This window comes from Bombina bombina, chromosome 9 (genome assembly GCF_027579735.1).
Source record: "Bombina bombina isolate aBomBom1 chromosome 9, aBomBom1.pri, whole genome shotgun sequence".
Taxonomy (NCBI): domain Eukaryota; kingdom Metazoa; phylum Chordata; class Amphibia; order Anura; family Bombinatoridae; genus Bombina; species Bombina bombina.
This window is the reverse complement of record NC_069507.1, coordinates 204,556,091-204,573,593: the sequence shown is the minus strand read 5'-3', so window position 1 is coordinate 204,573,593 and position 17,503 is coordinate 204,556,091. Positions and strand designations below refer to the sequence as shown.

The window sequence follows — 17,503 nt, the reverse complement described above, 5'->3', positions numbered from 1 at the left end:
AAGAAGGCCTGCGAAACACCAAGTACACCTGGCCAGTCAAGAGTATACTCTCAGACTTCTATCCCTCTGATCCTTTTTAGCAAAGTATTTAAGATAGGTATACAAAAAAACACAGCTTTTCACTTCCTAATGATATTTTCTAACACAGAAATAATGTCTTACAATATAATCCAGGGGTCTATTTTGTCGCAAGGTTAATTGGATGGCACTTAACTAAAGCATCCCTAAACCAATTTCAGAATGTATAAATGAGTTAACTAGTATTGCCAACCACCTTGCACCTATACAAAAAAATTTATAGCACAGAGTTACACATACAACTATACATAACTTCCTCTGTATATATATCTCTTACAAGAAAGGACACCCTATTGTGCCCACACACTAATTAGGATATTATTTAACATTGACTCCACATATCCTAGCTAGCAGTGTCTTCTTACTCTTCAACATTCATAAAGACAGGCATATATGAAATCTCTAGGCAGGGGAAAACTCCAAACTTGACGTTAAAGTCTATAAGTAATTTTAGGCAGACTACGCCCAAAGAGATCCTCCTGAGATTGACTTTGATTGGGAGTCTGTATCATCCAGGGAAACAAACAGAAGAAAAAAAAAGCCTCAGCCTCGAATTTTACTTTCTTTAGCAGGCAGGAGCCATTTCTATAAAGAGCTTACTCTATTGATAATGCAAGGCAAAACAAGGCTAGAGGGGCTACCAAAAAGTTCCAGGTGTAAAACTATGTCTACAAACAACTTGCTGATCTGGGAAAATGCTTCTTATGATGAGATTGTAAATAAAGTCAAATTATAACGTCTTTCCTCAAAGGCAAGCTTGCAAATCACAAAGTTCAGCGTCTATAAAACAGAGGTGCACAAAGATTTATAATTGCACTCACATAAATCTGCTTGGTTGCGTGGTATTGGGATCTGGAAACCTCCCCAAAATAGCTGCCTTCAAGCTTTCAGCTGTACCGCTCGTTCTCCTTCTGAGGCTAGAGGTCTCTTTTACTCTTGCGCGTCTGCAGCGCTACGATGTATCAAGCCTGGTGTATCAGAATATTTCACCACACCTCTCCATCCCATTAGTTGATTCTGAGGGCTCGTCTGCACCGTGCTCCCTGATTGGACACCGGGCTTTCACTGAACTCATCCACCTCCTGTAGCTGCAGGTATCTGAAGGGCTGCTGCGGTCCGTGGCGGCAAAGCACAAAGCAGGTAACAATGCCCTAGGAGGTCTTACAACCCCACAACGGGCATGCCGCGCTCTTGTTCCGCAACAGTCTGGCCAAGGATTTCTTGGTTTGCAAGGCTTACGGGGGTTCCGGACTGTGCAACCAGGCACACAGCTGTGGGAGACCAGAAAAAAAAGCCCAAGCTCACTCCAGATAGGGTCGCAGGATATATCCTGTATAGTAGTAGGTTTCACCCTTGTTAGGACACTGGGAAATTGTTTGCAGCTATAGCGAAATTGCGGCTCTGTCACCTGAGCCTGTATTATAGCGCCGGGGGGTGTGACTGCGAGGGCCTGGGTAGAATAGCCTGTCTCTCTAGGGTGCAGTCCGCATCAGCAACGAGAGCAACCACAGGTGGGATTAGCTGACAGAGGCTGGCTGAGCTCCACTTTACACGCCGACTTTCTGCGTGTGCTCTACTCAGCACAGCTCCTCCCACTGGAAACACTCCCCGGACAAGAACTTTCCGACATTGATTTCTCAACTGTTTATTATCTATTGTCTTGCCAAATTAAATGTTTAACCCCTAAACCGCTGCAACTAAATTAAATATTTAACCCCTAAACCGCCGCTCCCGGACCCCGCCGCCACCTATATTAAACTTATTAACCCCTAAACCTAACACTAACACCCCCCTAACTTAAATATTATTTAAATAAATCTAAATACTTATTACAATTATTAACTAAATTATTCCTATTTAAAACTAAATACTTACCTGTAAAATAAACCCTAAAATAGCTACAATATAACTAATAATTATATTGTAGCTATTTTAGGATTTATTTTTATTTTACAGGCAACTTTGTATTTGTATTGTATTTGTATTTATTTTAACTAGGTACAATAGCTATTAAATAGTTATTAACTATTTAATAGCTACCTAGTTAAAATAACTACAAAATTACCTGTAAAATAAAACCTAACCTAAGTTACAAATACACCTAACACTACACTATCATTAAATTAATTAAAAAAATAACTACAATTACCTAAAATTAAATACAATTGTACCTAGTTAAAATAAATACAAAGTTGCCTGTAAAATAAAAATAAATCCTAAAATAGCTATAATATAATTATTATTTAGTATTTAGTTTTAAATAGGAATAATTTAGTTAATAATTGAAATATGTATTTAGATTTATTTAAATAATGTTTAAGTTAGGGGGGTGTTAGTGTTAGACTTAGGTTTAGGGGTTAATAAGTTTAATATAGGTGGCGGCGGGGTCCGGGAGCGGCGGTTTAGGGGTTAAACATTTAATTTAGTTGTGGCGGGGTCCGGGATCTGCAGGATAGGGGTTAATAACTTTAATATAGGTGGCAGCGGCATAGGGGGCGGCAGATTAGGGGTTAATAGGTATAATGTAGGTGGCGGCGGGGTCTGGGAGCGGCGGTTTAGGGGTTAATATATTTATTATAGTTGCGGCGGGGTCCAGGAGCGGCGGTTTAGGGGGTAATAACTTTATTTAGGTGTGGGGGGCTCCGGGAGCGGCAGTTTAGGGGGTAAAACAGTATAGTTTAGTGTGGGTGCTTAGTGACAGGCTAGCAAGAAAGCTGTGAAGAAGTCGATGAGCAGCGAGATCGATGACTGTCAGTTAACAACAGTCCGCTGCTCATCGCTCCGTACTTGGTGCGCGGCTTCTTGACAGCTTTCTTGATAACTTTGGCGAACGTATTCAGGTCAGCGGCGGCGATGGTAGGCGAGCTTAGGCAAGCATATTGGGCCGGCGAATGCAGGTAAGTAGACGGCTTGATACATAGAGGCCTCAGTGTTTAATGTCCCTTTAAATAAATGTAACAATTTCTACCCTGAGGCAGCTGCAGAGTATCTGCATCCAAACTAACAGACACAGCAGTTGCAGCGCAAAAAGCTCTGCACCTTTTTTTTTACCAAGAAAATAGCATAAAAAACCTATAGCGATTTGTTTTAAAAAGTGTAGGTTTCTGTGTGTGAGGATGGGGAGCTAGTTATGGTCAATCCTATTTCAGTTATTTTCCATCCCTCGGTGGTAGTATAAAAAATTTGTGTTGGCTAATATAATGCCACAGTTTGATTATATTACAGACTTCAGAGCTGCTTTAGGGGAAAGGGTTTCCTGCTCATTCCCATACTTATAGTTTGCAGTGGAAAGCCGCTAACACTATAAAACAGAAATCTTTTATTTATACAGTAATAATATTACACTGCATTCCGCGAGTCTTCAAGGTGCATTCCTATTAAAATGTGCAAAGCTATAGCTCACAATTTAACCCATTAAGGAAACCAGAAGCATTCTATTTTAAGGCCACTTGGGAAATGCACATTATATAGTTAGATTTTAGATTTGTTCTTTTGCCGATCTATAAATTCTATTTTGTTTTTATTAGCTGTATGTAAATTTTATTTTGTTAAAGGGACATAAATATAATAAAATATTTTAATATTCATTTTTTTATTGCATTATTGCTTGCATAGAACTGTTGGTTCAACCCCTGGAAAAAGGTTAAGCACATAGTTAAAGCTCCACAGCAGCAATGCACTACTGGGAGTCAGCTGAACACATATTGGTAGCCAATCACAAGAGGCATTTGTAGCTACAAGGAACTAGCTAGCTCCCTGTAGTGCACTGCTGCTCCCAATCTCACCTAGGTGTGCTTTCCAGAAAAGGATACCAAGAGAACAAACTACATGTAATAATTGAAGTGAATTAAAAAGTTTCTTAAAATTCCAGTCTGTATCTGATCCATGATACTTTACTTTTAATGCCATGTCCCTTTAGACTCTCAGTAAACAATACTGTATTACCTTTCCACGTGAAAAGTTTAAAGGGACACTGAACACAAATTTTTTATTTTGTGATTCAGATAGAGCATGAAATTTTAAGCAACTTTCTAATTTACTCCTATTATCAAATTTTCTTAATTCTCTTGGCATCTTTATTTGAAATGCAAGAATGTAAGTTTAGATGCTGGCCCATTTTTGGTGAACAACCTGGGTTGTCCTTGCTTTTTGGTGGATACATTCATCCACCAATAAAAAAGTGCTGTCCAGAGTCTGAACCCAAAAAATAGCTCAGATGCCTACTTTTTCAAGTAAAGATAGCAAGAGAACGAAGAAAAAATGATAATAGGAGTAAATTAGAAAGTTGCTTAAAATTGCATGCTCTATCTGAATCACGAAAGAAAAAAATTGCGATCAGTGTCCCTTTAAACATTGACAGCTCAAATAATAAATGTACTTACGTCCCTCGTTCCTTCTTTTTTCATGTGCACTATTATATTATATAGAAATATTTTGGATTTGTTTTCTTGTAGATCTTAAAATCCTGTTTTATTTAATATTTTTTCTGTAAATTTAAAATGGCTTATTTTATTAAAGGGACATAAATATGTAATAAGATAATGCTCTAACGAATTAGAACACTTTCTTATTGTGGTATTGCTTCACCTATGTGTTTAATACTAGCCAACATTTATTAGCCGCCATTAAATCCATCAAAATGTTCCTTCAAGCTGCAGATCCCCTGACTAGGGTAAATGTCCAAGTTTATGGACTGACCAGCTCTGCCCACAGCAGACTAGAGTCCACCCAGCCCAGCGAACTTCACTCCTGCCCTGCCCATTTATTTGTTGCCTCTGTATTGTTTGTGCTTATACTGCAGCTGGGTGTGCTATGTTCTAACTGCTGGATACCCCATTACTGAATATTGGACTGTAATCTCTAGTTCTCTGCTGGTTCTTCTGTTGAGTAGGACTGATTATTTGTTGCTGACCTTGTCGTTCTTGGTTATTTCTCTTGCCTTGCACTCTTGTTTTGACGGATCTCTTTTTACTAATTCCTGGGTTGTTTATGAATACATTTTCTGTTAAAGGGCTATAACGGTTGAAAAATACCATGCTCTAGTTCGTTAGAGCATGTCATTTTAAAACTATAGACCCTAGACTGCTGTGTGTTTAACCCTTGCAAAGGGGTTAAATACCTAATATAATTGTCGCTTGGGGGCACAGCGCTAGTTGTACATATGAGTCATATGACTAGCGCTGTTGATTGGGTCAGCAGCAGTTTCTGCTCTGGACCAGCAGTGCTCCATGGGTCCCGAGCGGCACTTCTATTGTGCGTTTAACGTCTTTGCCTGGGTTTAACACACAGTAGAGTAATGAATTAGGTCATTTTTAAACTATTATGGCCCTTGATTTCTGAGGTGTCTCCTGCTACTGAAGGTGTTGTCTTATATTTAATTATTTATATGTTCCTGAAGAGAGTAAAGTCACAGAAGCTGTCCAGTGGCCAAGAGTGGTCTTTAGAAACATCCCACCCTGGCTTCTGGGTGCTCTCTGGAATTGACGCAACTTCTGTGACAATCCTACGGTCTTTGTTTGTGTGTCACATTTTTCTGTAATAAATTGTTCCTGTAAACGCTTTTTACAGTTTAGGTAATAGAGATGATTTACAAAGTGAGAAAATTGGTTTTCAAAATCTTCATGTTAAAATGAAACAGTAAATACCTTGATATTTTTATATAAAATGTTTAGTTATGAGTAATAGAACAACTTTGCAATATGCTTTCATTATGTATTGTTCTCTCTTTTCATGTAAATTAGCTCGAAAAATTGTGGATTTTATCATTCTAAAAACTTGAAATGCACCCTGAAGATTTCTCAAGGCTAACCCCACTACATATCTGTCCCTAATTGGCATTAACTGATATAACTATCAAACAATGCATTTTTTTTACTGACAGTAAGATGGCTAGTAGGTGTCTGCATTTGGATCCTTTGTGAAGATTAAAAAAAATAAAACCAACAACTCTAAAGCTTGGATGATATGTTATTCTTTAGCAACACAATAGAAAATAGAAGGTGTTTACAGTCCCTTTAAGATACGACAAACTCCTGTCCTGTATTTAGTCCTATCATTTGATGCGCCTGTATATTTAAAGAGGCGTTGCATATTCAGCTAATCCAGAAATTTTGCTTATGCCAAAAAAAAACTTGATTTTTAGAGCATGCCCAGAAATAATGTAATAAACCAATCTCCACTTTGCACATTCTTTAGGATTATTGATAAAATGTTTAAATATTTTAATAATAACTTTTAACACAATGGACACTAATAAGTTGGCTGTTCTAAACCAATTAATGTAAAAAATATTATCTTGTATTTTAAATATCTTTGCTGCCAGCATATTAGCATTTCATAACAGTTTGAGTATAAATCTGTTTCTCCTCTTACATTTGCAGTAAATAAATATTGTTTGCAAATTTAGTACTATTGATTTCTGGCAGCTATTGCCCTAAACAAAACTATTGTGCATAACTTATTTATTATTAAATTGCTGAGTGCTGTCAGATTCAAGTGTTGGCAACAGAACGTACATTGTAATCCATGGTTTGATCTCATGAACTTTCCACATAGGAACACATGCATGCTTCATTTGTACAACAATTATGGCATCTATCCAACGTATATATCCTTCTCCAATGGAATCTGCCCACTGGACTTAGATTTTCCCAGTCTGGTTATGTGGGTCAAATCACTGCCAAAATTCTTCTCTGACTCAAAAATGTAAAATGGACATTGTGTTCATTAAATACTCGAATGCTGCCACCCGTGTAGAGACACGTTTGCTTTTGTTGAGAAATCACACTCGGCTCGAAAAAAGTTTGAAACGTGTGACTGAAATCTGTCAACAATTAAAAATAATTGAGAAGGAATGAGGTCTTAACATGGGTAGGAGGGAAAAGTTAAAAAATACACAATGCAGACGCAGAAATACAAATAAATAATATAAAATGACCACACTGTATATGTCACACCACCTACAAAGGGGTTAATCTTGTGTATATACTATTTAAACTCCAATTAAATAAAAAAAAATATTTTAAAGCTTTTGAATGCTTTTAAAAGTACTACATAAATTATTTTAGTTTTGTTTTAGCATTAACATTTCCTAAAATATTTCTTATTCTAGAATAGATTTATAAGAAAGAATATAAAAGTTACTAGCCCAAATCTGTACAAGAAAATATAAAATCATCCAATGCTGGTGTGTCTTACTCTGTATCAAAATGGTATCTCTCTATAAATTCTGGGTCACAATTCTTCAAACCACGGGTCGGGGACCATTACTGGGTCGCAACACCATGTTTACTGGGCAGTGACTTGTGTGTGTGTTGTAGGAGAGTGTGTGTGGTATGTGTCTGTTTTAGGAGAGTGTGTGTGGTGTGTGTTATATGAGAGTATGTTTGGTATGTGTGTGCTATATGGGAGTGTGTGTTGTATGAGAGTGTGTGTGTTGTATGACACTGTGTGAGGTTTATGAGAGTGTGTGTGGTGTGTGTATGTGTTGTATGAGAGTGTATGTGGTGTTTGTGCGTGTTGTATGAAAGTGTGTGTGTGTATTGTATGACAGTGTTTGTGGTGTGTTTTTTGTATAAGGGTGTGTGCAGTCTTAGTGTGTGTTGTATGAGAGTGTATGTGTGTTGTATGAGAGTGTATGTGGTGTTTGTGCGTGTTGTATGAAAGTGTGTGTGTGTGTGTATTGTATGACAGTGTTTGTGGTGTGTTTTTTGTATAAGGGTGTGTGCAGTCTTAGTGTGTGTTGTATGAGAGTGTATGTGTGTTGTATGATAGTGTGTGTTTTGTATGAAAGTGTGTGTGGTGTTTGTGTGTGTGTGTTGTATGAGAGTGTGTTTTGTGATTGTGTGTCTTGTAGGAGAGTTTGTGGGGTGTGTGTCGTAACAGAGTGTGTATGGTGTTTGTGTGTGTTGTATGAGAGTGTGTGTGTTGTAGGAGAGTTTGTGGGGTGTGTGTGTCGTATGAGAGTGTGTGTGTGTGGTATGTATATGTGTTGTATGAGAGTGTATGTGGTATGTATATGTGTTGTATGAGAGTGTGTGTGGTATGTATATGTGTTGTATGAGAGTGTATGTGGTGTTTGTGCGTGTTGTATGAAAGTGTGTGTGTGTGTGTATTGTATGACAGTGTTTGTGGTGTGTTTTTTGTATAAGGGTGTGTGCAGTCTTAGTGTGTGTTGTATGAGAGTGTATGTGTGTTGTATGATAGTGTGTGTTTTGTGTGTGTTGTATGAAAGTGTGTGTGGTGTTTGTGTGTGTGTGTTGTATGAGAGTGTGTTTTGTGATTGTGTGTCTTGTAGGAGAGTTTGTGGGGTGTGTGTCGTATAAGAGTGTGCATGGTGTTTGTGTGTGTTGTATGAGAGTGTGTGTGTTGTAGGAGAGTTTGTGGGGTGTGTGTGTCGTATGAGAGTGTGTGTGGTATGTATATGTGTTGTATGAGAGTGTATGTGGTGTGTGTGTGTGTTGTATGAGAGTGTGTGTGTATGTGTGTGTTGCATGACAGTGTGTGTTTTGTATGAAGGTGTGTGTGGTGTGTATGTTGTATGAGAGTGTATGTGTTTTGTATTAGAGTGTGCGTGGTGTGTGTGTTGTATGAAAGTGTGTGTGTTAAATATTGTGATAAATGTAAAATATCTTTATCTCAATATAAGTCACCAAATATTGTCCATAAAGGGACCCAAATCTGTATGGAGGATCCTGCTACCAGTGAGTGACCAGCATTGAGAGGTCGGAGTATTAAAAGGAAGCTTAGTGCTGGTGACAATTACATTATGCTGATGCTTTTAAATATTATTATGTGAGTGCAATTTGTGCTTTATCAACAGGTTTATTCATATTAACCCCTTAAAACGCTGATTTGCTGTTTTTTTTTTTTAAGATAACTAGACTTTTCATGGTTGATAGTCTCTTGCACACTTGGAAGACATTCCCAGAAGTCATTGTCTTCCCCATATAACACCTGCATTGTTTTTTTTTGCCTTCTCAAGCTGAGACCAATTTGCAAAAAGGGGATATAGAGAATTCACACTAAATATGACTGATAAAACAAACCATGAAAATATACACATCACAAGAAATATGAATATTTTTATTCTTAACATATCTTCACTGGTGCACAAGTACCAGCCCATGATGGGTCAGACTTTTAGTAGTTGAACTCTCACCTTTAAATGTTCTTAACATATAAACCATAAGGATGGAGAAGCAAATTGATTTGGCTTGAAAGGTTTTTATAAGAAATTACATTTCTAGATGTCTGGGGCAGAGTAGCGGGTGTTTTAAAGGCATAATTGTGTGGTCTGGAGACACAGCTAGATGATTCTAGATGAGGCTAGGTATGATGGGATAGTGGTTGAAAGGGTTAATTTTTTTTTACCATTCTTCTCAGGAAAAACAGCCCCAGCAGCGATGGACAGTAAAAAGTTGGGGTGATTTTATAACCCTGTGGAATCTCCACTGCTCGGTTTTGCCCTTTCTTGGGGCACCATGAAAGGTAAAAAGAGAATAAATAATTGTAATATCCGTAGTAGTTTCAGGCAATATATAGAGCTCTAGCAGCATCAAGTAGAAGGGTCCCCCTATTATTCCTTGGATTACTAAAGAATAATGGAACCACAGTCTTAAATTTAAACAACTAACGACTTTCTAAAGAAACAAAAGCTGCCTTATCCTGATGAAGAAAAAGAAAAAAAAGAGTAGCTAAGACAATATTTTTGACCACAGACAGAAGCATTTAGCAAAATCAACATATTCACTAGTTCAGAACAAATAGAAAAGACTAATAAATGTTCCTAACCTCACACATTTCTCAAAAAACTAAAACCTGTGAAAAAAACTGTCAAAATGCACTGAGATAAGAGGCAGCCTTCAAGCGCTTAGAAATTAGCATCTGAGCCTTCCTAGGTTTAGCTTTTAACAAAGAATACCAATAGAACAAAGCTAATTTGATGATAAAAGTAAATTGGAAAGTTGTTTAAAATTGCATGCCCTCTCTGAATCATGAAAGTTTATTTTTGACTTGACCGTCCTTTTAATTGCAAATACAAATTAACTTTCTGATAATCATATTTTAGTTGTGCACAAGTTTCAAAGTCTAATTTGAGCTAAATGTTAAATTTCTAATAAACTAAAAACAATTGTGTTTATTAACAGGAGTACAGAGACTTTAACACTGGGGTTATAAGAGGTCAAAACTGATGAATAAAAAAATAATAATAAAAAATGTGAAAGTGATTCCTGCTGGATTGGAATATCACTATTAAATACTCTCAATGCCAAGTATAGGTGAAGCTCACACAGTATAAAGCCACTGAAAAAAAGCACATGATAATCTGATTTCCTAACATTTACAAAAAACCTCATGGGACACTTCACATCACTCTTCTAATGGATTGGAATAAGTGCTACATTTAGAAAAACAAAGAAACATCAATGAACCAGACTCCTTACCGGATTGTTTCTCATTGCTCCTCCAACCGCTCTTACTGCTTTCTCATTGCCAGCAATTTCAGCCAATTGCTTGTATGTGATGGTTTCTCCAATTTTTACTTTGTTCAGCAAAGCCAGTAGAACCGTTTTGGTGAATGAATCTAGGAGAAACAATAATTATTAAGAGTTTGCATTATTACTTAACTTTATGTTTGAATTATACCTTCTTTGCCCTACTAGACATTAATATATGGTTCTGAATGGTTTATTGTCATGGACTGTTTGCATTTTCTATCACATGTTTCTAAATATTTTGCTCAACATACCATAGGTCTTATAAAGCACTGTTATTAACATGCTTTAAAAATATATTTCTGTATATAACTGTGATTTGATCCATGCTCCCTAGAGAGACACAAGAACAAAACCTTCAATCTAGGGTTGTTGTGTTTCTTAAATGTTATATTTTCAAATGTGATTTGAATTGTGTAAAATAATATGTTTAAATGAATGCTTCAAGTAAAAAATACAGCAGTAATATTGTGTTGTTAGTTTAGTTACATTGGTATAGCTCCCAAAAATGTGATTGGTCACAGCTCCTTGCATGGACGCCAAAAATGTCACTATATTTTGAAGACTATATGGACCAAGTATTACTGTTCTGTTAAAATCACATACAAGTTTGGTCTTAGGCTACAATATCCATTTCATTGCAGTGAAAAATATATTTACCACTGTATTACTGCAGTGACATTTAAGTTTCTGCGATATCATAATCCTGGTGACATCCGCTTCATGTTTATAATATGCACAAGAACTCTTAATCTAGACATATTCATTTTGCAACAACAGGTTCAGGGCTTTAATTGAAAATGAGTATTTAAATGAAGAATATTCCTGGATTTTTACATATCAATGAGAACTTGGACTCAGACATTAATAATAATGTTAGCTTTTGAATTAGGTTATGTTTAAAGACTTTATTAATTATTTTTCTGTCTTGACACACATACACAAACACACATATATATAAACATAGACTATTGCTGCAGCTAAACCAAGAACCTTGACAACATAAACCAGATAATATACGTCTGCTTTTGCAAATAGGGACATATGTCTGTGTCATAGGGACAGAACTCAGGAATAGGGTCAGTTCAGAGATCAGAATTTACTTGGCATTCCTTTCTAAAATACCACATTTCAGTTAAAACAATCATTGCTCTTAAGATTTACATACATTTGAAAAAAAGTTTAATAATGGAATGTTCATTCAACCTTCCATGCATCCAAATTCTACTTGTTCCTTTAGTAATATATGGCTCATAAATGGTTAATTTTCATATGTAAATCATCCTAAATAAATGTAAATTTGCATGCATATTTCTGTTGCCAACTTTTTTTATTACTGCCACAATTTCAATTTTGCATTTTAAAATTGGTGCCCACTTTACCAGACAGTGAATAAATCTACATTTAATTGAGCCTCAGGGCTTCAGTATAAATAATAACTCATTAAGCAAAAGTTTTACTATAAAATGCTGGAGATTATTTAATATGGGTCTGTAATTTATCTTTGGATTTTGTGTCAAATTATTTTAAAACAAAAAGAAATAATGCAAACATAGACAATATGATTAATAAATTACCTTAAACCCATTAATGTTAATAATAATATTATTCCAAATCTCTGATCTCACCATAGCTCCTTAAATATTGATACAAGGGACAATAAACTCAGAATTTAACTTTAAAGGGTCACTGAACCCAAATTTTTTATTTTCGTGATTCAGATAGAGCATGCGATTTTAAGCAACTTTCCAATTTACTCCTATTATCAATTTGTCTTCGTTCTCTTGCTATCTTTATTTGAAAAAGAAGGCATCTAAGCTTTTTTTCCCCGTTCAGAACTCCTGGACAGCACTTTTTATATTGGTGGATGAATTTATCCACCAATCACTCAAGGACAACTCAGGTTGTTCACCAAAAAATGGGCCGGCATCTAAACTTACATTCTTGCATTTAAAATAAAGATACCCAAGAGAATAAAGAAAATTCGATAACAGGAGTAAATTAGAAAGTTGTTAAAAATTTCATGCTCTATCTGAATCACGAAATAAAACATTTGGGTTCAGTGTCCCTTTAAATGACTGGATAGAGTATGCAATTTTAATCAACTTTCCAATTTACTTCTATTATCAAATTTGCTTTGCTTTCTTGGTATCCTTTGTTAAAATTAACACTACATTGCAGCAATGTTTGCAACAATATTTGTAACAATGTTATACACGGTTCCAAACACTTCTGCCATTTCTAATGAGCCTGGCTTGGTTTACTCAGGATACAAAGATAACAAAACAAATTTGAAAATAGAATTAAATTGGGATGTTGTTTAAAATGACACGCTCTATCTGAACCATGAACGTTAAACACTGACTTTACTGTTCATTTAATGGGACAGCAAACACTTTGTAATTACAATATGTTTCTGTTGGGTTGTTATAGAATAACATATCAGCCACGTCTTATTGTGTTTTAAAAAAACTAACATCCTGCTTACTGCAATTATTTTTCAATAATCAAACTCCACCTACCTACTATTTGCCTTATTTGGAGGAGCCAATCTGGGCTTTAGTGTGCATACAACAAGGCTAACCACTGTCATAAAGTCAGTATAAAGTGAACTGTTATGTGCATTCGGTTTAGCTGACAAATGTGTAAAAGGCTGCCACTCGTGGCCTACAACTCTTTTCGGAGCCAGATTTCTTCTTGTGGTAAAGCAATGTGTTAAAAACAGCTTAAAGCTGCAAGTCAGCAGGGTGCATTTCAAGTTTTTATAATTTCTTATAATTTATACTAACTTTATGACTGCGACTAGCCTTGCTGACTGTGGACTAAAACCCAGATTGTCTCCTTTAAATAAGGCAAATTAAGGGGTGGAGTTTGGCTATTGAAAACTAATTGCAATAAAAATGATGTTAATTTGTTTTTAAAATGTTTAAACTTATTATGTTATTTTACAGCAACACTACATAAATGTCTTGTAATTACAAGGTGTTTACTGTTCCTTTAATTATAAAAATACACTAAATTATACAAAATGATTAAAGGGACAGTCTACAACAGAATTTTTATTGTTTTAAAAGATAGATAATGCCTTTATTACCCATTCCCCAGTTTTGCATAACCAACACAGTTATATTTATATACTTTTTACCTCTGTGATTATCTTGTATCTAAGCCTCTGCAAACTGCCCCTTTATTTCAGTTCTTTTGACAGACTTGCAGTTTAGCCAATCAGTGCCTGCTCCCAGATAACTTAACGTGCACAAGCACAGTGTTATCTATATGAAATACGTGAACTAACACCCTCTAGTGGTGAAAAACTGTTAAAATGCATTCTGAAAAGAGGTGGCCTTCAAGGTCTAAGAAATTAGCATATGAACCTCCTAGGTTAAGCCTTCAACTAAGAATACCAAGAGAACAAAGCAAAATTGGTGATAAAAGTATAATGGAAATTGTTTAAAATTACATGCCCTATCTGAATCATGAAAGTTTATTTTGGCCTAGACTGTCTCTTTAATTGAATATGCCATAAAACATATACTGTAGACTGAGAGAAAAAATCTTTCAAACACAACAGCCATCAACGATATAAAGTCAAATTGCCTTTGTAAAATTTGCTTCTGTGAAGGTCTGTGCGAAAAGTTGCCAAACCCCCCCCCCCCCCAAAATGCTTCTTATTCCTCATAAGGGTAGTGACATAAAACACTTTAGATTATTATATAAAATGTTTAATTATATTTAGTATAAACTTTTCTTTGCCTCCTTTTCCTGTATTTAAATCTGAAAACTGTGGGTTTTCCAATTTCTGAGAAATGGAAGTGCATGTGGCAGACTTCATAAACCTATAAGACATATCTGTCCCTAATTGGTGTCACCAGACATGATACGATACTACAATACAATATTTTGATACGAAAATGATAGTGGCAAGCTTTATTTACTCAAGTAAGAAGAAAGGATTGGCTTCTCCAATAAGGCAAGTGGTGATGGAGTTTGGCTTTCCAAATCAACTGCAGAAAACAAGGTGTTAAGATATTCAGAAAGATTCACACTCTGCTGGTACATCAATTAATTACAGAACTACAGATAAGTCTTAAATTACAAAGTTTTGTTTAGGTCCATTAAAAGTTTAAAGGGATACTAAACTTATTTTTTTCTTTAATGATTCAGATAGAGCATGCAATTTTAAGCAACTTTGTAATTTACTCCTATTACCAATTTTTCTTCATTCTCTTGCTATCTTTATTTAAAAAGCAGGAATGTAAAGTCTAGGAGCCGGCACATTTTTGGTAGAGAACCTGGGTTATGCTTGCTTATCGGTTTGCTAAATGTAGCCACCAATCAGCAAGCGCTATCCAGGGTGCTGAATATAAAATGGGCTGCTAAGCTTTGAATTTCTACTTTTTAAATAAAGATAGCAAGAGAACAAATAAAAATTGATAATAGGAGTAAATTAGAAAGTTTCTTAAAATTGCATGCTCTATCTGAATCATTAAAGAAAAAAAATTGGTTAGGCACACAGTTGTATTGTAAAAACTTTGAAAAGAAACCCAAAAAACACCCTAGTCCAATACATATTTTTTTTTCATGGTATATTCTAGTGGATTAGAGCTTCATCAGGAAGTATTAAACTGTTCAAACAGACTTGCAAATTTAAGACTACATTATTCAACACTATCAATCTTTAGTTAAATGGCTAAACTAATACAGTCTAACTAAATTAACTAGAGATAAATCTTTATTTGCGGACAGGTATAAAGCGGTACAATTACAACACAGTAACTGATTACTTAGCAGAGTTTACATATACACAATAGATTAATTGAAAGAAAAAAATAGGCACACATCAAAATGAATTTGTGTTTTCCAAAATAAAAAAACGAATATAACAATGAGATGTCTAAGTTAAATTGGCCTAACAAATAAGCAATTAAAAAAATTAGACAACTACAAAAATGGAGTGTCAATTTAAAAACCATTTTCGGTTTTGTTTTTTATTGTTTCTAAAGGGACAGTAAACACCTTGAAATGTTTATATTAAGGGGCCGATTTATTAAGCAGCGGATGCTGTTTATTCCGCGCGAGCCTTCCGGCTCGCTGAAAACAGGAGTTAAGAAGAGGCAGCCATAAAACCGCTGCTCCTTAACTCATCGGCCACCTCTGAGGCGGCAGACTGCAATCATCCCGATCAGATACGATCAGGATGATTGACACCCCCTGCTAGCGGCAAATTGGCCCGCGAATGTGCAGGGGGCGGTTATTGCAAAAAACATTTCACCAGAAATGCTTGTGCAATGTTAAATGCCGTCAGCGTATGTTGTCGGCATTTAACGATGCATGGCGGACATGTTCACTATATCGAATCATGTCCGTCTGGGGTATGATAAATCTACCCCCAAAAGTTTAGTTATACATAATAAAATAACTTTGCAATATACTTTAATTATTAATTTTGCCCCTTTTGATGTAATTTAGTTCTGAAAATGGTAGATTTTCAAATTCTCAGAACTTGAGATATACTCTGCAGACCACTCAAGACTAGCCCTGCTACATATCTGTCTCTAATTGGCTTAACAGACAACTGCCACACAATGCACTTTATACTTACATAATAAATGCAGCTAAGCTTGTGTCTACAGACTTAAGCCTGAAATAGCTCCTCCATATCAGACAGGTGAGGTACCTCAGTTGGTAAAATGCCCTGACTACAAAAGCCTGTTCAAAGATCCAAAGGTCACAGGTTCAAATCCCGGCAGGGCCCACTCTGTCCTTCATCCTTCCGAGGTCGATAAAATGAGTACCATTAAATTGGGTAATAATAACAACTGTTAGTATTCAGCTGCCGATTTGGTTAATTCCGAGAGCGAGTGCTGAAAAAGCGCTTTGAGTCCCACTGGGAGAAAGGCGCTATATAAATACTAGTTATTATTATAAGGCAAATTGTAGGTGGACTTAGTTTTTTTTTTTTTAAAACAACTGGAATAAAAAGGATGAAACTTTGTTTTTAAAACATTTAGAACGTGCTATGTTGTACATAATAGAATTGTCTTGCAATTACAAGGTGTTTTGTGTCCCTTTAAAGGGGCTATTAAGGGTTTAGAATATCATGATTTTCTTGCTTAAAGGGACATTCAAGCAAAAAATAAAATTCACGTCATACAATTTTGAATTAAGTATTATTTTTGCAATATTCATATTACCAAAAATGCTTCTTATAAAAAATACTGTTTTCAGTAAGAACTGTTACAGTGCACGTGCTATGCTCTGTGTGTGTATATATATATATATATATATATATATACTGTATATATATATATATATATATATACATATATATGTGTATTTATATACAGTATATGTTTTTGTGTATGTGTGTGTATTTATGTATGTATATAAATGTATGTGTGCAGTGTCTTAACCCTTTGAGTGCTAACGACGGCTCTGAGCCGTCGCAAATTTTCTCAGTCAGGTGCTAACGACGGCTCAGAGCCGTCACTAGTACTCACCCACCTTCAGGGCAATCTGTGGGCTCCCACCTACTCCCACCCCGGCGATCTGGCCTGAATAGTGAGAGGCATCGCTGGGGCTTCATGTTTTGAGTGGTGACATCACGCACAATGACATCACTGCACAACTTTATTTAAAATGAACAATATACAATATAGGGAGATGGGGCATGCTGCTTAGATGCCTGTATCTTAGCTAAAGACTCCCAAGACCCACCGTTGGAAAGGTAATCGCCTAACCTTTCCAACAGTATACGTTTTGGGGATCTGAAGAAAAAAAAGATCAAAACGAGCTTAGCACCCAGGTGGGAAATGTCTTAGCAGCCAAAGGGTTAATAAAAAACATAGTACAAAAGTAAATGAAGAACTGAACTACCTGAGCAGAGATTTAGTACACATTTGGTTTAGCGCATCTTCAACTTAGCGACT

General features: G+C 35.9%; 1 protein-coding gene across 1 annotated transcript in view; it reads right to left on the bottom strand.

The window, feature by feature from the left end:
- The window catches only part of MGMT (O-6-methylguanine-DNA methyltransferase), a 306,974-nt gene that overhangs the window by 79,249 nt on the left and 210,222 nt on the right, over nt 1–17,503 (bottom strand). Inside the window, exon 3 of the mRNA XM_053692976.1 lies at nt 10,524–10,663. Coding sequence (XP_053548951.1) covers nt 10,524–10,663 — 140 coding nt within the window. The remainder of the gene's footprint in view (nt 1–10,523; nt 10,664–17,503) is intronic.